The sequence below is a fragment of the Colias philodice genome, chromosome 31, assembly GCF_061535455.1.
Source record: "Colias philodice isolate Cphi_HAF_F1 chromosome 31, ilColPhil1 Martin Lab GWU primary, whole genome shotgun sequence".
Classification (NCBI taxonomy): Eukaryota; Metazoa; Arthropoda; class Insecta; order Lepidoptera; family Pieridae; genus Colias; species Colias philodice.
Window position 1 is genome coordinate 708,346 of NC_143116.1, and position 21,907 is coordinate 730,252.

Genomic DNA, 21,907 nt, shown 5'->3' on the forward strand with positions numbered 1-21,907 from the left:
CTAAATGGAAATATGCTTGCGTGACATCTTAGTTAGGAGTACCTTTCAATAAATAACACTTAAAGAATCTGTCCTTTTCATTTTCTATCTATATTTTTAATGAATGTGTTCAGTAAACCCTTTTTATTAATACTCTAGCTGCGCTCCGCGGTTTCACCCGCGTGGCTCCGCTCCTGTTGGTCTTAGCGTGATGATTATATATCATTTATATATCAGCCTTCCTCGATAAATGGGCTATCTAACACCGAAATAATTTTTCAAATTGGACCAGTAGTTCCTGAGATTAGCGCGTTCAAACAAACACACATACAAACAAGCAGACAAACTCTTCACCTTTATAATATTACTAGCTTTCCGCCCGCGGCTTCGCCCGCTTTGTCTAAAACATAATAAATTATATACTAATACCTTCCTCTTGGATCACTCTATCTATTAAAAAAACGCATCAAAATCCGTTGCGTAGTTTTAAAGATTTTAGCATACGTCATAGGGACAGAGAAAGCAGCTTTGTTTTATACTATGTAGTGATTAGTATAGATTTAAGCTACACCATATCTTTGCTACACAATTCAATCTAAAACAATGAACCACGACCTAAATAAGAATATATGTAAGTTATATAAAGGGCCATCTTGGCACTCGAATAAAGACCATCCATGGAAGACATCCAAAATATAGCTGTGTATATTGTCTTTATCTATTGCCAAAAACATAAAAACATTGACAGAGATGTAGTATTTTATGTAATTACTCGCCATGACTTCGTGAATAGAATTTTTTAAAGGTTTTTAGTGTAGTTAAGTCATGTAAAAGGGACAAATTCAATAAACAAAATATGATTTAAATTCGCTTAGCTATTGAAAATACAACGACAATGATTTTAGATAATATGTAACCAATATGTAACTGACATCTTTAGACTCGATTTTGCTCCACTTTTCAAACTTTTTACACTTATCAAGGATCGGTCAACATCATCATCTAAGGAATAGGTGATCTAGTTTGTAGTATAAAAATAATGTGCTTGTGTGCATTGTGAAATCGCTGTAGTAATTTTAACAGTTTCTGCTGGTTGATACATGATTTTTTAACCGACCTCAAAAAAAAGGAGGAGGTTATCAATTCGGCCGGTATGTTTTTTTTTATGTATGTACACCGATTACTCCGAGGTTTCTGAACCGATTTACGTGATTCTTTTTTTTGTTCGATGCGGGATGGTGTAGAATTGGTCCCATAAAAATTTTATTCGGATAAGCCCAGTAGTTTTTATTTTATGAGCATTTTTGTCTGTATTTGTAAATGTTGCAAGTGCAAGTTTGAAGTCGGTTGTTTTTAACGCAGTTATCACTTGTTTAGTTAGTTAGTTTCCAACAAAATGTAAGCTACTGTTTGCCAGTTTAACTGCATCTTAAAATACGCAAATCGCTTACGTTTATACCAACCCCTTTGTCAAGAGGGGGTAAGGGATGAATGCAATAACGGGGATGGCTTTGAAAATATACATTTGTTCGCATATCCTTTATTACAGACTTGTATTTAACGGTTTTAAATGCGTTTTAATTATGTGCATGATATTAAAGTTTGCGCGATGTTAAGGTAATGTTTTTCATCTATGCTATGAAAGATGAAATATTTAAAATTTAAATGAAAGTTATGATATTTCTTAATTCATGGAAAGGTTAAGGGAATACAAAGGTGTATGCTTTGAGCGCTTACATTTCTTTCGATTCTTTAAAAAATTTAAATACTTACTTATTATTTGTTTGTTAGAACGAAACGAGCAAATCTCAAAAACTATTTCGAATAATCTAATATTAATTTTAACATTACATACAGACTATATATTTTATTTATTTACTAGCGGTCCGCCCCGGCTTTGCCCGTGGCACATATGAAAAATAGATGTTGGCCGATTCTCAGACTTACCCGATATGCACAGAAAATTTCATGAGAATCGGTCCAGCCGTTTCGGAGGAGTATGCAGACTAACATTGTGACACGAGAATTTTATATATAAGAAGATCTATATCTACGACACTACGGAGAGCATGAACACAGCTAGTGTAGAATCAATGAAAATTACAAAATGTGCAAAAAAATTCGAATCAAAGAAAAAAGGTCGCAAAATTGATAAAAATAACGTCCTTTAACAGCAAACGAAGTAGCATGGGTCACCTAGTATTAACACATGCGTGGAAAACCAGGGTGGGTCGCTAGTCGTAATTAAAAACAAACTTTGGGCAGCCGCCCCTTTGTCCCTTATGGGATGTAATAAATTTACCGCATAATGAGCTGACCTACTTTTGTATATCTTCAAATTACTACATATTTATATAACTAAAGAGTGGAATTTGTTTTGTCACCAGAAGGGTTATCTTTAATGTAAATAGGTAATTTTACTCAAGGAAGAAAACTCCAGGAAACAGACGAACTAAAATATTATGTTAAGTTACACCATGTACAATACACGGAGTACAACAGCTAGTTCACTATTATTAAGAACTAGCTGTTGCCCGCAGCTTCGCTTGCGTGGAAAAGATAAATTTTCATGGTATAAGTTTTCATCCCCTATTTTACCCCTTTAGGGGATGAATTTTCTAAAATTCTTTCTTAGGGGACTCCTACGTTATGACATCTACCTGCATGCCAAATTTCAGCCCGATACGTCCAGTGGTTTGGGCTGTGCGTTGATAGATCACTATATCAGTCACCTTTGAGTTTTATATATATAGAAACTGTATTATATTAACTTAACTATTACTTATACTAATTTTATAAAGCTGAAGAGATTGTTTGTTTATTTGAACGCGCTAATCTCAGGAACTGCTGACTACGGGTCGGATGTAAATAATTATTCCAGTGTTTGTCCATTTATCGAGGAAGGTTATAGGCTTATATCATCACGCTAAGACTGATAGTGGCACAGCAATGCAGGTAAAACTGCGAGGCACAGCTCGTGTAAATAGTAAATCTAACTTTTGTAAGAAATAACACGCGAGGCCGGATTAATTATTAGTTTGAATGTAATCAGAATGTACTGCGATTCTACACAGCTACCTAATTGATGTAGGTAGTTGATAACAAATCGCAACAAGTCAACGACTATTAGTAAAATGAGGGTAGTTGGGTCGAACGTCGTATAAACTATACACACCGGCATAATTAGCGGAACAGAAAAAAAAGTGAGACTATGAGATAATAACGCATATATTTGACGAAAATGTAATTAGACACAAAATAACAAATTGATTAACATCTTTTAACAACGACTTTGAAAAGTTTTCGCTATTTTTTATTGAAAAATAAAGAAATTTGAAATAAGTGAAATTTTCAGATGATTATGAACCATAACAAAAAATAAAAAAAGTAAGCATTAAATGATTTAACAATAAAATTAAAGCAAAATTAATAACGAGTGTTTCCCCCTCTTGCTCTGATTACGGTTTCCATTCGTCTGGGCATGCTACAGATTATGTTATCGATGATTTCTTGAGGCAACCGCTCCCAATGCTCAAGTAATGCGTTTCCAAGTTCATTCAGATTGTTGGGGGGTGGCATTCTGGATTTAAACCTTCTTTTTAGCAAGTCCCAGACATGCTCTATCGGATTCATATCGGGGGAATTTGCTGTCCACTGCATCACCGGTATACCTACGTGGCTCAGATATGCCTGTACCGATTGTGCACTACGAGCACGAGCATTATCTTGCATTAGAATAAAGTCGTCACCAATAAATGGGGCAAATGGTACAACATGTTCTTCTAAAATGTCTCTGATGTATCGATCTGCTGTCATGGTCCCTCCTGTGACTATCACTAACTCCGTACGAGCTCACAAACATATCCCTCCCCAAACCATAATCGAGCCGCCACCATAAGCCACTGTGTGTTCAAAATTAGACTGTATGTGGCGTTCTCCTTTGCGTCTCCATATTCGCTGTCTCCCATCGATCTGTTTTAAAAGAACTCTGCACTCATCAGTAAAGAGAACCTACTGCCATTCGTTCAAATCCCAGACGATGTTCTCGCGCATCGGTTTCTGTTCCGCTAATTGTGCCGGTGTGTGTATAAACAACGTCCGAGCCCCTAGGCAGGATTCGTACGAATGCGCCACGGCCCACGAGTCAAAAGAAAGCGGCTTTTTATAGTATTCGACAGTTAAGCATGTTAAGACATGAAATAATGACAACTAAATTGACAACTATTCATCCACAAAAATATTAAATCAAAAGTAACGTCTTAAGCGCGTCACACACGGTGAAGATACTATAATATTTTATCTTAAGATACGGCTATATTTTATATTATAGTATCTTAAGGTATCCGGTATCAGCGTTCTGACCATCATTTTTCTTTTTGTCATTGCGTACTAAGACCCCTTTTTTTTTTTTTTTTTTTTTTTTTATAGTGGGGAAATCTTCCAAAGATACCCACGGCCCCCGGGGAAGGAGCCGTGGGTTATGTCGGATTCTTACCGACTAAAACCCCACTGTGTTCCGTCGAGCCGCTTTAATGATGGGGCCGCGGGTATTTGTTGGAATTCTTCCGCGACCCCCTCGACGGCAGCCCATCTCCAGGCCAGGCGCAAGCCAAGAACAGGAAAGGTAGTTTGCCTGCTCTTCCCTCCCGTTGGCGGCATGAGCGGAACACGTCTCAAGCCGCCTCACCGCACCGGACGATGGATTACATTCCCCGTTCCACCGCCCGGCGCCCTTCGTCAAGGAGGCACGTTGCGACCGTGTAAAGCGGCCGCAACACGGCGACGACGCCCAATAAGACGTCTGCGCCGGATCGGGTCCGCGTGAGGATCCCTCTCGCGCACCCGCTCTGCCTCCTCTTTCTGCGAGATCACGCTCTCCGAGAATGCGATCACCGCACGCCAGGATCTGTCGCCATCCACCATTGCACGAACAACGGAGGGTAGAGAGAGATCCGGCCCAATTATCGCGACTAAGCGAGCACGGGGCTCGGCCCACGCGGGACACACGGCAAGAGTGTGATCTGCCGTGTCCTCCGGGCAGGCACACCAGTGGCAGACCATGCTGGGCTCCCTCCTCGCGACTTTACACAGGTACCGCCCGAAGCAGCCGTGCCCGGACAGTATCTGCGTAAGGCGGAAGGTTATGGCCCCGTGCCGCCTGTCGCACCACTCTTGGAGGACTGGACGTATGGCCGCAACCGTCCTCTCACCCGCGCTGGGCTCCTCGAGCCGGCGTTCCCACTCCCGGGCGTACTAAGACCCCTGTAGAACCGCCATCCTGTTACAAATGACCCACAAAATTTCGGGTCAGTTGTAACAGGATGGCGGTTCTACAGGGGTCTTAGTAGTTAGTACGCAATGCCAATAAGAAAAATGATGGTCAGAACGCTGATACCGGATACCTTAAGATACTATAATATGAAATATAACCGTATCTTAAGATAAAATATTATAGTATCTTCACCGTGTGTGACGCGCTTAACACTATATATAACTTAACTGACTGACTGACACAGCAAACTGCTAGACCCATCGAGCTAAAATTTGGCATGCCGATAGCCACTATGATGTATGCATCCGTTACGAGAAGACTGCTAAATTCTGCGCCCAAGTAAAATATGTGATGAAAATTTGTTTCATGAAAAATATTTTGACCACGCGGACGAAGCTGCGGGCAACAGCTAGTTTATGGTATATATATTAGACTGGCCGGTTGGCTTGGTTGGTAGTGACCCTGCCTTCCAAGTTACTAGTCGTGGGTTCGATTCCCACCCGGGGCAAATATTTGTGTGAAGAACATAGATGTTTGCTCTGTGTCTGGGTGTTAATTATCTATACATAAGTATAAGTATTTATTTAAAATTATATATGTATGTTTATCAGCCATCTGGTTTCCATAACACAAGCGAAAGCTTAGTATGGGATCAGATAGTGCCGTGTGTGAAAATAGTCCCGAAAAGTCCCGAAAATATCTGAAATTCAATATATCAAAGGAACATAATATTTTACCAATTTTGTCATAGGTACTCGAAATTCCTTTCTTTGACATTCGACTTAAGGTTTATTGAAACAACATTTTAAAGTTCTTTAGAAAGGAGATATCTGTGGAGATATTTTGTTGTATATGTTACAGGAGTTTGGCAAAAGGGTTAGGTACCTACTTGTAATATAAACTTTTAAAGGGGCTTGTTTTAGGTTCAGGTGTGTTACATACGTGTGTAGCACTTAAACGGCTAAATTTTAATTTGATACTTTTGTGGCTTTGATACAAGTCGACCGAAACAAATAGAATTAATGAAATTTTTGTATTAAACAACAAACAAATAATTTTGCCGCGGTAGTGGCCGGCGAGTGCCAGAAGCGAATCGTTTTTATAAAAAGAAACCTAACCTGGTTAGGTTAGACTTTAATAAACAACGCGGCCCAAAGCGAATAGCTTTTTAGAAACATATAATAAATGGATGAACCGATTTTGATTCACTATATTAAGAACAAATGGACGGAAAATATGCTGTCTAACAACATAAACCGCATCTAATTCGGATAACCCGTTTGCGAGCTACGGCGGAACAGACAGACACACACTCATAGCGGTCAAACACATAACACCCCTCTTTTTGCGTCGTGGGTTAAAAATAAACGCCACGGCAAAACTAGCATATTAATAAAAGGCATAGACAATACGTTTCGCCGTAATATGTCGCCATAAATTATAGAGGATTCTCTCTAACAATATTTACCTGGGATATAAAAAAAGGTATAAAAATGTTATGATGGTTTTTATGTCGCTGTAGCATGATTTAAGGGTTGTAAATACTAACAAATGAGAAAGGGCCTTTAACTGGTCAGCATATCAGCTAGTTATATGCCTATACTTTTAAAAAAGGACGTGTGTGCCGAGCACACGTGTCAAAAGTGAAACTTCTTCAGCAAGATTCAAAGATACCATAATTATCGCCTTTCACCATGGCGTGACGGTATTGCCATGACGCGAAATTGAAATTTTACTCTCAACGCGCCTAAAGAAGTTTCACTTAAAAAATGCGAATCTGTAAGTATGTATCTGTCTGTCTGTCTCTTCCTCATGCCTCAGCCGATTTTTCTTTGAAATCTCTTCCTTCTGATGGTGTAAAAGTAACATTTATACGTTAAACTTTTTCAGAAAACGATATTTTAATTAAAATCTTATAGTCAAGCGTAAAAATACGTGAAGCGAAAACTTTGTTCAACTTTTGTAAGTAAATTACGCGGTCGAAGGGATACGGAATGAAATACAGTTAAAGATTATACAGAGAAAGATACTAATCTTTGTAATTTTATGTTACCTATCATGTATATTAATTATAACATTATTTATTAACATACCAAATACTAGCCGTAAATCCTGGTTTTGCCTAATTCCACCAGAGATAGAAGAAAGAAGAAAGAAAGAAAATACGTTTATTCGGCAATCAGTAAGACACAATCATCACAAAACATTAATAAAAGCAAAACAAAAACATACAAAAAAGAAATGGAAAACAATAATAAAATAAAACAAAAAATAAATCAATGTAATATGAAAGTGCCCCCGTATCGCCAAAAAGGACCAAGTTCAGCATGTGCCAGGCATATTATGCCTGGCGCTGGTTTTCAACAAGATCCCTTTAAGATCCGACTCACGGACGTGAGACGACGCAATGATAATAATAATTAAAATAGTGTTTATAATAAGTAGGTAGTGCATTTTGAGTGTATGAAAATCATATATATAAATATCACATATAATTATAAAATAATATAATAAAATCTTATATATAAAAATGAAATAATAAGATAAATAATAAGCTATTTAATGGCTAAAGCAATTTTGGAATCGATCAAGTAGTTAAGATTAAAATCGTCACAAAAAAAACTAAATACAAAAAATAGCGCGTGGGCCGAGTACACACTACACATGTCAGAAGTGAACTTCTTTAGCAAGATTCATAGATACCAAAATCGTCGCCTTAGTAGAAAGAAAGAAAGAAAGAAAATATTTATTCCAACACACACAACACACATATAAAATAGCATTGTAAATTTTAAATAATATGTAATAGAAGACATAAATATATGTGTGGTTGCATGCGCTAAAAAAGGAAGCCACTCAGGATACCTGAGGCATAATACCTCAGCACTGATTTTCAGTGACCCCTTATGACATCCAGAATGAATACTACATGACGTGAAGCTATTGCCATGACGTGTCCTTGAAATTTTACTCTCAACGCGCCGAAAAAAGTTTCACTTCAATAATCAACATTAAGTTTGTTCTGTACTCTTCAAAAACAGTATCGATTGAGTTCAAATTTTGACACGATACACTTTTCAAAGACCCTTCTATATTATCCTTATTTCGCATCCATTTAACCATAATGTGTTACAGCGAAGCGAGGAAGGGTATAGCTATTCTATAAGTATACTATTTTATAAAGAAGAATTTGTATGAACGCGCTTATCTCAGGAACTATTTGTTCGAATTGAGAGTGTTTTTGCGATGAATTGTCCATTTATCGACAAAGACGATCAACTCGACAAAATATAGAAACGAAAACGGTTGCTAACATATTCTTGGTATAGTAGAAACGTATGTTAGCATAACTTTCAGTTATACCTAAAGAACAAATGAACAGATTTCAATGATTTTTAGTTTGTTGGAAATGTCTCCGACCGTATTAGGATATTAAATTAATTAATATATAAAAGATATTTCTGGAAGCAGACAAAGAAGCAGATTCAGATTAATAAATCCGGACCGGTGATACGAAATTCACCGCAGCAATTTCACATAGTTAGGAAACCTTATAAATAATTTGATACCTACATTATCGTTGGCCTTATCACTCAATAATTAAGTTAAAGATAAGCATACCTAGTTTATTATTGTTCCCATGCTGATGCTGATGGTGATGCTGTATTTGCGGCATCAACGCTGGATGCGGCAGTTGCAGCAACTTCGGCTCCAGCTTCGTTGCAGCCGCCACAGGTATCGGTCCTGCATTCGTCATCGTCGTCATGGTTGCTGCTGGCATCATAAGTGTCGACATTGCTAGCATTTTGATCTACCGCCGATTGTTTAGAGGCTGGTCATCGTGTTCGTATCACTCTATTTCTTTACACTCTATTATGTACAAATGTATACTGTAAATGTTTGCACTCTATCTTTGTACACTGTAAATGGAGTCACTCTACTCTTGTACTGTCTTGCACTGTTTTGTACACTGAATGATAACTTTATTTTGATGCACTTTGCACTGTTGTATAAAATTAGTTTGTATATTTATAACTAATCTATGCTAGTTGCGACTGGAGAGATGTAGGTTAGTTTTTGGTGGTTTCGTTCTTTGGTTTTGTTCTGTGACTGTACGGTTAAGCAGTGTCAAGAGTTGGTTTTGTAACATTTATCAATATGAAATATGTTAGAATTAAGCGCGTCACACACGGTGAAGATACTATAATATTTTATCTTAAGATACTGTTATATTTTATATTACAGCATCTTAACGCATCCGGTATCAGCGTTCGGACCATCATTTTTCTTTTTCTCATTACGTACTAAGACCCCTGTAGAACCGCCATCCTGTTACAAATGACGCGAAATTTTGTGGGTCATTTGTAACAGGATGGCGGTTCTACAGGAGTCTTAGTACGCAATGACAAAAAGAAAAATGATGGTCCGAACGCTGATACCGGATGCGTTAAGATGCTGTAATATAAAATATAACAGTATCTTAAGATAAAATATTATAGTATCTTCACCGTGTGTGACGCGCTTTAGATTTATGCAAAAATATGGATAAATATGCGTTCAGCCTGCGGGCTAACTATGCTTGAACGACTTATCGTGAAATAGGAATTTCTCTTAATAATACGTGAGAAAATGTATATGATGTTTCAAAAATGAGGATATTGAAAAGCTCATACATCATTTTGCACGCCTCATAAGCGAAGCGTTGAGGTGGGTACTACTGTCACTTCGCGCAAAACATCTCATTTTTCAAACTTAAAATGTCTTTATGTATCATACATTGCACTTGTAAGATAATACATACACACACATATTAAGAAAAAACACTATTTTTAACGTTCATGATATTTTTGATGTCATTTTTGTTATTTAAACTAGTTAAAAAACAGTTTAAAAAAGTTCTGTCTTGGACGTCCGTGTGTCTGTATGTGCGGATCCTTTTTCTTGTTAACACGATAGCGACCGAAATACTTTACTAATCGAGTCTTTTTTTTTCTCTTACGCTTGAGTATGCTCAGGAATAGAACCCTTTCATTTTTCAGGGTCTGATTCGATGTGGTTTAATTGTTATTAAATAAACAAAAATAATAATTAATAAATATTTATTAAAAAAAAATTATGAGGCGTGCACTTTTGGATTTTCCAAATTTTTTTTAATTTATTTCAACAATTATAACATTTAGAAATTAAAGACTTTTTAACGGATTTAAAACGCGATTTATTCATTGTATTATTTTCCCGACGTTTCGAACACTTTACACTTGTGCGCGAGGCTATTGAAATTAAAAAAACATCCTAATTTCAATAGAGAAGATGGTTTGAAACTTTCCAACACCTGGGATCCTGTTATTAAGAATTTAAAACCCCATGTCAAACGTACCAAAAGACTCGAAGACACAATAAGCCAGTACCTACTGCCAACATCCGGAAAAATACTCCACATACCAACTACGGAGAAATAGGTGGAGGTAGTTAAGAAATAGCAATTTTTGAATGACCGTCAAGACGAATAACATCTCAGTCTCCCCGTGACCACGCTCGCTGTAAAGTGTTCGAAACGTCGGGAAAATAATATAATGAATAAATCGCGTTTTAAATCCGTTAAAAAATCTTTAATTTCTAAACAATTATAACTTTAAAATGGGGGCTGTAGGGCGATTTCTTTTATTATCATAGTTTGTTCAAACTGTTCAACTGGTTCAAAATACGACTAATTCAGTATCAAAAGCAGTTAATAATATAAAGAATAAGATCCTTTTATAAATCCGTTTAAAATGTTTAATTAAATCAGACACGTAGCATATAAAACAACGCATTTAAATCTATAATCTCCAAATAAACCCATACACAAGAAAACTTCTAAATCGTAAGAAAACTTGAGTTGAATCTTGTACATACGTACATTATACATACACTAAGCTAAACCACTTAGAGTGTAATTTGACTTAATTGATAGCCTGCTGTTCGATACGACAATTGTATCGCGCTAAATCCAAGCCTTTTATTTATAAGACTAATGTACGCATGTTGCTCTGCTTCTTACCTATCTATACTAATATTATAAAGCTGAAGAGTTTGTTTGTTTGTTTGTAATCTCAGGAACTACTGGTCCGATTTGAAAAATTCTTTCGGTGTTAGGTAGCCCATTCGTCGAGGAAGGCTTTATGCTATATATCATCATGCTTAGACCAGCAGGAGAAGTGAAAATAAAATAAACATTGCAAGTTTTTTAAACCTACTCGGCAGCCGCGATACACGCGACATGCGCTACACAGACCAAAAAGTTTGAGACGATGTAATAAAAGTTTCACTTTAAAAAGCTTGTAAAATAAAGTTCATGTTACTGAGGAATAACGTAACTTTAACACGTGAAAATAATTTTAAAATTGGTTAAGGCATTTTTAGTTTATTCTTCACAAACGTACTTTTTATATTAATGTCGATTGTAGATGTACGTAAGAAACTAACAACCTATATACTCTCACACATATCGAATATTTTAAAGGAGTTTGATACAACAGTATTATAAAAGTATACAGTATTATATTAATATATATAAATCTCGTGTCACAATGTTTGTCCTCAATGGACTCCTAAACCACTTAACCGATTATAATAAAATTCGCACACCATGTGCAGTTCGATCCAACTTGAGAGATAGGATAGGTTTTATCCCGGTAATCCCTCGGGAACGGGAACTATGCGGGTTTTTCTTTGAAAACGCGGGCGAAGCCGCGGGCGGTAAGCTAGTAACAGTATATATTGTTAGCTATATGTATACCTACAAATATAGATAAATCTCCATCAAAACATACATAAATTGAAGTATAAGAAGTAATATTTAAGTAAACATAATAAGCTCGGTAGGCCGAGTAAAGCCATGTTAAATCGCTAGTAAACCTAAACAGTCCGTTGCTAACCGTACCCTCTCAGAGCTCAAAGATTGAGCTGTTATTCAGTAATTTAGCGTAACGCAAATAAATGTTACGTTTTAATGCGGTATAGTAGTGGTAGCAAAAAAAGCTTACTAAAAAAAATTTAAAAGGAAAATAAGAAAAATTTACTGGGCAAATAAGAGATATCTACTTCAAAATACGGGGAGCTTTTAGTCTTAATTATAATTATTCAACTGGCTTAAAAAAGTGACCTTCTCAATTCGAATTTAATTTGGGTTTGTTATCTGAGTAGTTTGGACTGAGTGAATCGATTTTGATGATACTTTTGTCTACTGGTGCCTTTTGGTTGGTCCTATTTAAATTCTGTCAATTTGTGATAATATGAGGCAGTCTTGTTTTTTGCTTAAAAATCTTATCATAAAATTAAATCAAACTTCTTTATTGTCCACCAAACTATACAGAATAAATAAAATTATCTACTTTCAGAAGAGAGCAATAGACGCTCTTATCGCTAAAGCAACGATAGACTTTGTACTGGCAAGATAAAAATAATGAAGAAATTTTAAATTATTAAAAAGTGATAGGTAACTTTGCAACTACTCATCTCTTTCAGGCAACTATCGATCTATCTCTTTCAGGCAACTATCGATAGATAAAAACTTCTAAACAGTTAAGCTCGAACTTCAAAGTCTAACAAGCCACAGGAAAAGACAATATTAAATTATTTTAATATTTTTACCAGTAGGTATTATGACACATTATCTATACTAATATTATAAAGAGGAAAGGTTTGTAATTATGTATGTATGTATGTATGTATGGTTTTCACGCATAAACTACTGGACCGATTTTGATGAAATTTGGCACAGACAATCTTTAGACCCTGAGAAAGAACATAGGGTACCTTTTATTGCGAAATATGTACCACGGGCGAAGCCGGGGCGGACCGCTAGTCGTTTATAATTTTGTCCTGAAAGGATTTCTAATGCAGGCGTCATATAAAAAATCGTAGTATCTGAGGTTAGAATCAAGTGTTAATATTTTTATGATAAATAGGTTTAGAATGTTCTCCATGAAAAAATATCTTTCCCGAGATATGGGTTACATAAATTTTAATTCTTATCCCTATTAAACCAAAACAGAAGAAGAAGCTATCCATTCCACCATACGATTCCTAAACACAATTCTAACCCATGCATTAGTATCTAAATAAATAAATAATCCCCAAAAAAATCACATCTTCGCTTTATTTGCTATCGCTACACAAAAGGGTGAAATGTATACATTGCCAAATATTACCGCTGTGTGCGTGTCGCTGTATGTGTGCGTGTGATCGATACAGTGACAGCCGACTTGCAGCTTTCCACGGGATGACCGGAAAATATCAAACTCAAACTCAAAACTTTAAGTGTAAGCTAACGGAACTCAAACATTTATTTAATATTATATCATAGTTGTATAGTGTTCAAAAAATCCATACTTAATATTATAAATGCGAAAGTAACTCTGTCTGTCTGTCTGTTACTCAATCACGCCTAAACTACTGAACCAATTTTCATGAAATTTGGTATGGAGATATTTTGATACCCGAGGAAGGACATAGGCTACTTTTTATCCCGGAAAAATGACGCAATCCCGGATATCCCACGGGAATGGGAACTATGCGGGTTTTTCTTTGACTGCGCGGGCGAAGCCGCGGGTGGAAACCTAGTATACTATAAATGCACTATGAAATAATAAATTTAAAATACTTATAAAGTTTTGCGAAGCCGGTTCATTTATGAAATAAAAGGTACGTAATTACAACAAGTAAAAGCAAACAGGAAAATATAAAGAAGAATAAACTTGCATCATTGGAACCAACCACATTATTATTTACACAAACAAAAAAAACTTAACTCAATATTTTGTTAGCCGCTCCACGTATTTTTTGTTCTGTCAACAAGTCGACTAAATGCCGCGTCGCTTCAGTTTTTTCACATCTTTTGTTTCTTTCTTTTTATTCCGTTTGTGCTGTATGATAAAAAGGGTCAACAGATGCGTCCAATGTTTTTGTATTATACAAAATTTGTATAATACAAAAATGTACAGGATGTTCACGTTTTTATTTTTGTATAACACAGGCCGTTCATGTTTGTATTTGTGACGTGACAATCGTCTATATTGACTAGCTGTGTCTTGTTTCACACGTGGCCAAAACTTGGTGGTATTTGAAAAAGTAACGAATTAACCTGAATTTCAACTATTTTCTTTGAGAATTTCATCTAAATCGATGCTTTGGTTTAGCCGTGAAAGCCATTATAGCTTACAAACTTTCGAATTTATAATACATACTAGCGGTCCGCCCCGGCTTCGCCCGTGGTACATATTTCGCAATAAAAAGTGGCCTATGTCCTTTCTCGGGTATCAAAATATCTCCATACCAAATTTCATGCAAATTGGTTCAGTAGTTAAGGCGTGATTGAGTAACAGACAGACAGACAGAGTTACTTTCGCATTTATAATATTAAGTATGGATGTGCTATTTATTAAAAAGGTTTGAAGTTGGTGCCGGACATTAAGCAGTATAAGAACATTAAGCAGTATAATATATAAGCTTAGTATTAAGCCCGTGCACCGACATCAAACCTTTTTAATAAATAGCACATATAAATAATATGTAGTAAATAATAATGTCAAATCTTTTTTATTTCTTACTTTTCCGTTTTTGAAGTCGGTTGTTTTTAACGCAGTTATTTTTATTAGTGAATAAGCTTTCCGTGCGATTAGAGCTTTTTATGAAAATTAAGCTCTCCGTGTGATCAGAGCTGCTTGTGAAAATTAAGCTCTCCGTGCGATAAGAGCCTTTAATGAAAATTAAGCTCTGGGTGCGATTAGAGATTTTTGTGAAAATTAAGCTCTCCGTGCGATTAAAGCTTTTTGTGAAAATTAAGCTTTCCGTTCGATAAGCTCTCCGTGCAATTAGAGCTTTAGTGAAAATTAAACTCTCCGTGCGATTCGAGCTTTTTTGTGAAAATTTAGCGTTCCGTGCGAATGGAGCTTTTTGTGAAAATTAAGCTTTCCGTGCGATTATTTTTTTGTGAAAATTAAGCTCTCCGTGCGATTAGAGCTTTTTTGTGAAAATTTAGCTTTCCGTGCGAATAGAGCTTTTTGTGAAAATTAAGCTCTCCGTGCGATTAGAGCTTTTTGTGAAATTTAAGCTCTCCATGCGATTAGAGCTTTTTGTAAAAATTAAGCTCTCCGTGCGATTAGTTTTTTATGAAAATTAAGCTCTCCGTGCGATTAGAGCTTTTTTGTGAAAATTTAGCTTTCCGTACGAATAGAGCATTTTGTGAAAATTAAGCTCTCCGTGCGATTAGAGCTTTTTGTGAAAATTAAGCTCTCCATGCGATTAGAGCTTTTTGTGAAAATTAAGCTCTCCATGCGTTTAGAGCTTTTTGAGAAAATTAAGCTCACCGTGCGATTAGAGCTTTTTTGTGAAAATTTAGCTTTCCGTGCGAATAGAGCTTTTTGTGAAAATTAAGCTCTCCGTGCGATTAGAGCTTTTTGTGAAAATTAAGCTCTCCATGCGATTAGAGCTTTTTGTGAAAATTAAGCTCTCCGTGCGATTAGTTTTTTATGAAAATTAAGCTCTCCGTGCGATTAGAGCTTTTTTGTGAAAATTTAGCTTTCCGTACGAATAGAGCATTTTGTGAAAATTAAGCTCTCCGTGCGATAAGAGCTTTTTGTGAAAATTAAGCTCTCCATGCGATTAGAGCTTTTTGTGAAAATTAAGCTCTCAATGCGTTTAGAGCTTTTTGTGAAAATTAAGCTTTCCGTGCGATTAGAGCTATTTATGAAAATTAAGCTTTCCGTGCGATTAGTTTTTTGTGAAAATTAAGCTCTCCGTGCGATGATTTTTTTGTGAAAATTAAGCTCTCCGTGCGATTAGAGCTTTTTGTGAAAATTAAGCTCTCCATGCGATTAGAGCTTTTTGTAAAAATTAAGCTCTCCATGCGATTAGAGCTTTTTGTGAAAATAAATTTCTCCGTGCGATTAGAGCTTTTTGTGAAAATTAAGCTTTCCGTGCGATTAGAGCTTAATGAGAAAAATTAAGCTCTCCGTGCGATGAGAGTTTTTTTGTGAAAATAAAGCTCCGTGCGATTAGAGCTTTTTTGTGAAAATTAAGCTTTCCGTGCGAATAGAGCTTTTTGTGAATATAAAGATTTCAGTGCGATTAGAGCTTTTTATGAAAATTAAGCTCTCCATGCGATTAGAGCTTTTTTGTGAAAATTAAGCTCTCCGTGCGATTAGAGCTTTTTGTGAAAATTAAGCTTTCCGTGCGATTAGAGCTTTTTGCGAAAATTAAGCTCTCCGTGCGATTATTTTTTTGTGAAAATTAAGCTCTCCGTGCGATTAGAGCTTTTTTGGGAAAATTTAGCTTTCCGTGCGATTAGAGCTTTTTGTGAAAATTAAGCTTTCCGTGCGATTATTTTTTTGTGAAAATTAAGCTCTCCGTGCGATTAGAGCTTTTTTGTGAAAATTTAGCTTTCCGTGCGAATAGAGCTTTTTGTGAAAATTAAGCTCTCCGTGCGATTAGAGCTTTTTGTGAAAATTAAGCTCTCCATGCGATTAGAGCTTTTTGTGAAAATTAAGCTCTCCGTGCGATTAGTTTTTTATGAAAATTAAGCTCTCCGTGCGATTAGAGCTTTTTTGTGAAAATTTAGCTTTCCGTACGAATAGAGCATTTTGTGAAAATTAAGCTCTCCGTGCGATAAGAGCTTTTTGTGAAAATTAAGCTCTCCATGCGATTAGAGCTTTTTGTGAAAATTAAGCTCTCAATGCGTTTAGAGCTTTTTGTGAAAATTAAGCTTTCCGTGCGATTAGAGCTATTTATGAAAATTAAGCTTTCCGTGCGATTAGTTTTTTGTGAAAATTAAGCTCTCCGTGCGATGATTTTTTTGTGAAAATTAAGCTCTCCGTGCGATTAGAGCTTTTTGTGAAAATTAAGCTCTCCATGCGATTAGAGCTTTTTGTAAAAATTAAGCTCTCCATGCGATTAGAGCTTTTTGTGAAAATAAATTTCTCCGTGCGATTAGAGCTTTTTGTGAAAATTAAGCTTTCCGTGCGATTAGAGCTTAATGAGAAAAATTAAGCTCTCCGTGCGATGAGAGTTTTTTTGTGAAAATAAAGCTCCGTGCGATTAGAGCTTTTTTGTGAAAATTAAGCTTTCCGTGCGAATAGAGCTTTTTGTGAATATAAAGATTTCAGTGCGATTAGAGCTTTTTATGAAAATTAAGCTCTCCATGCGATTAGAGCTTTTTTGTGAAAATTAAGCTCTCCGTGCGATTAGAGCTTTTTGTGAAAATTAAGCTTTCCGTGCGATTAGAGCTTTTTGCGAAAATTAAGCTCTCCGTGCGATTAGAGCTTTCGTGAAAATTAAGCTTTCAGTGCGATTAAAGCTTTTTGTGAAAATTAAGCTCTCCGTGCGTCGAGAGTTTTTTGTGAAAATTAAGCTCTCCGTGCGATTAGAGCTTTTTTGTGAAAATTTAGCTTTCCGTGCGATTAGAGCCTTTAATGAAAATTAAGCTCTCCATGCGATTTTATGCGGTTATCAATTCGGCCGGTATATTTTTTTTTATGTATGTACACCGATTACTCCGAGGTTTCTGAACCGATTTACGTGATTCTTTTTTTGTTCGATGCGGGATGGTGTCGAATTGGATTTTTTTTCGGATAGGCCCAGTAGTTTTTATTTTATGAGCATTTTTGTCTGTACTCGATGTCTAAGTTGATTTGTAGCAAGTAACTTTGATTCACTTCCCGGTAACCGATTGAGCTGAAATTTTGTATACGTATGTAAATTTGATAGCGATGAAACATTATCATGACATGAAGCTGATTTGATGATGGAATCGGAAGGTGGCCATAGGAACTCAGTAATATATTGACTCAACTTTATCGAGTTTGGGCTCGTTTGATTCGTGTTGAAAAATACAGTAAAAAGTATTAAATAAAAATAACTGCGTTAAAAACAACCGACTTCAAAAACGGAAACGTAAGAAATAAAAAAGATTTGATATTATTAACTACTACATAATATTATTGTACACTAGCTGTTGCCCGCGACTTCGTCCGCGATTCGGTCGTTTTTCGTCATTCGTCGTTTAAAAAAAATACGTGACACTTTATTTTTGAATGTTCTTAATTGTCTCTTATAAAATTTAACTACATTAAAATTGAATACTCTGATAAGAAAATCTTAAAATCATCGAAAATCATAGACATCGAATATCTGAGGAAAACATGAATGAATGTGATTTAAATTCTACATTTCTTAGTAATTAAAATAATAATCTAAATTAAATGTAGATTAACAGTTTGAGCGCACCATTATAGAATATGTACCTAAGTAATAAATTACGTTAGTTTACATAGTAACTTTACTAAAAACACGATGACTTTCTTTCGCGCTCGGTACCACAAACTAAACATGTTTGTGGTACGTGGCCCGCGTCACTTTACCCCCCACGAGTTCCCCTCCGTTGCTATGCGAAAATACATTCGTCGCCCTACTGTAGGAAAAATTGTAATACTGCGGCCTGGGCGTTATAACACGCTCAGGGAATTCCTGAGTGCTGATAGACTTCCGTCTATCGGCATTTATACCAATTTTATATTAATATCACCATCTTGAGGAAAAGCTTCTAATGTCGATTTAAAACGCATATATACGGATTAACCTGATGAATTAAAATGTTCTAAAATTGTGAAATGAGTTCAGTTTTAAATTCGAGAAATATTGATTTCTTGTATTCGATTATTCGTCGTAGTCGAATACAAAATATATTTAAAGAAACTTAGGTTGGCCTTCAGGCAAAAGGGATCCTATCAAATGATAAACTTGACCTTGTATCTTAAAAGTAAGAATGAAAGGAGCATCTAATAATTGTTGAGCACCAAAGGATCATTTAAAACGCAATACTATAAGAGCTAATATTGTCTAAGAACTGTTTAGATTGCACATGTTCCTCTAAAACTTAAAAGTAGTGATTTCAAAGGTTCCGGCGTATCTTCAAACGAAAGCCGACTCCTTACTCCACTTTAAAGCATTACAAAAAGAACATACTACGTTAATATCGCCTATACAGAAGATGATCTGTAATCAATTGTGAGGTTATAAGCAAACCCACTTTTATATTATTTTGTCGGACCACACCACCGAATTTGTAGATTGATCTTCTATGTTTACCTCTAAGTCATTAAGACTATGTCGAAATCTGTTTGCAATAAGACGGGCCTCTCGCTATTCGTCCGTTTAAAGAGACCAATAGTTTCAATTCTTAATCTTTCATTAAACAAACTTATTAATCGTTCTTGTCTCAAATAATGGTAATATTCGCGTCCCTACTCTAGTCATTGCTTATGCTCATGTTCATCTTCGAGAGATCGAATAATATTATGGTGCACCCTATTATTTGTCAAACGGTCTTCATATTGAGTAAAAGTTTCAGAATTCTCGAGATAAAATATGACGATCGTGATCAGCTGTGAGACGTAATTCCCTCTCAGTGAGGGTTTCGGTCTCACGGGATAGTACAATATGCCATTTGCGATCAGCTGTGAGACGTTATATATACCCTCAGTGAAGGTTTCGGTCTCACAGGATAGTACATGCCGTTCGCGGTCAGCTGTGAGCCGCAATTCTCGTTGTGAAGCGGTTTCAGGTTCGGCATAACACATGTTGTTTTCGGTCAATAGTAAGCCTCTTATCTCTAACGATCCTTGAGAACTCTTATTTCTCATTTTCTTAACTTTGCTCGAATTTCGATATATAAAGATTTTTTAGGTGGCACTGATGCGGGTGAATAAAAATTAAAACGGACTAAGAGTGTTATAATCTCAATCATCATCATCAATACATATAATAAAATTGTGGAAAAGTGATGTCTGTACAATTAAAATATGTAGAAAAAAATTAGCAGGTGTTATTATTATCGAGAAATCGAGAGAAACCATTTTTTTCTCTTAAAAGCTCCCCCCCTCCCACTTCCCGAACTCCGATTGACCGTAATTTATTTTTCCTTACATTTTTATCATATCCTTTTCTAATGGGTTTCATCCTACTGCGATTTTTTTTTGTTTCAAAAATTATCTACCCTGGTGTATAGGTAAATTTTCCACATAAAATGTCCTTTAAATTATGTCGTATTATATTTTTAACCCCCGACGCAAAAAGACTGGTGTTATGTGTTTGACCGCTATGTATTTCTGTGTGTGTGTGTGTGTCTGTCTATGGCACCGTAGCTGGCTAACAGGTAAACCGAATTAGATGCGGTTTTTTTTGTTAGGCAGAATATTTTCCGACGCTGGTTCTTAGATAAAGTGTATCAAAATTGGTTCATCCACTTATTATACCTACATAGGGGTAAAAGTGGGAATGAAAAAAATGAAAGTTATAATTTATTTTTAAAGATCGTCGGGAAGTTTATGAAATTATATATTCCTTTTTCTATACACTTTTCTTCGTCTAAACGGTTTAGTTACGTGCTCTCTCTCTCTTCAGCCTTTAGTTACGTGCGTGAGACAGGAAAGATCTAATTTGGATTTGTTTCTGGATTTGATAAAAACTGAGTATCGATTAAGCTGATCAGTGGCTACTGGCTACACCATAGATTAAAAACATCCGTTTAAGAAAGGAAGGAAATAGAATTTGCTCCTCTCCCCCCCCCTGGTTCCTAAAAAATAATATGACATAATTTAAAAGAAATTTTACGTAGAATTAGTTAGGCATTTCTTTTTTGATTTTCGATATTATATACTAATCATAATTTTTAATTACAATATGTAGTAACTATTTGGTATAGGTTAGGCATTTCATTTCTTGATTTTCTTTAATAATTTGGTACGTAAGTTTTTTAGCTCAGTTTAGTAAGAAATTTTAATAACAATTCTTTTAATTATTTATGGTAGTACAAAAGTACAGTATGGTTGTACGTATTTACTCAATAATTGTATGTTAAGTAGTAATTCAGCATGGGCGTAGCCACGGTGGGGCTGGGTGGGGCGCTTACCCTGGCTTTGATCTGGTAGGTACTAATTGTGAAGGGGAGTGGGCGTGGGCGTGGGATTGGGACTGAACGTGGCATATGGCGTGGGAGTGCGAGTGGGCGCGGGAGTGGGAGCATGAAAATAAAAATGATTTTTTATTGTTGCCCCACCCTGAGCCCATGGTCATAGGTCCCATAGTCACTATTCCACGCGAACGAAGTCGCGGGGACAGCTAGTAGACAAATATAATCAGAAAGCTTTGAACTCCTAAGCTCAACCATAAAAGATAGACATTTATGATGTCGGGAGATATTTTTTATATAATATGGAGAACATTTCTTTCATACTTGATTTCTGTGTAGCTTTAACCATTAAGATACACGCATTAAGAACGCACACGCGACGAAAGCTTAAAAATGGAGTTGCTGCTCTGCTCACGAATATGAAAAATAATTGTACCAAGTTTCGTTTAAATCCGTCGAGTAGTTTTTGTTTCTATAACGGTTATACAGACAGACAGACGGACAAACATTTTTGACGTCGATGTCGATCTCTAATCACCTCGTGATAGTTATTTAGGAAATATATTTCATGTGCAGAATTGACCTCTACAGATTTAATATAAGTAGGTATACATATATTTAGATTCCAATTTCCATGTAACGTTAAATTCGACTATATAATAACTAACAGACAACGCAGGTTACTCTCGTTTCCGTAAGTTGAGGCGGCT

The 21,907-nt window shown here is 36.0% G+C and overlaps 1 protein-coding gene across 2 annotated transcripts in view; it reads right to left on the reverse strand.

Moving 5' to 3' along the window:
* The window catches only part of LOC149475005 (cytotoxic granule associated RNA binding protein TIA1), a 116,743-nt gene that overhangs the window by 51,763 nt on the left and 43,073 nt on the right, over positions 1 to 21,907 (reverse strand). The window contains exon 2 of one of the 2 annotated variants that reach the window (XM_089713902.1): positions 8,873 to 9,306. In XM_089713902.1, coding sequence (XP_089570028.1) covers positions 8,873 to 9,056 — 184 coding nt within the window. In that variant the 5' untranslated portion in view covers positions 9,057 to 9,306. Of the gene's footprint in view, positions 1 to 8,872; positions 9,401 to 21,907 lie in introns of those variants that run through there. The other variant, XM_089713901.1, reaches the window with a different exon arrangement.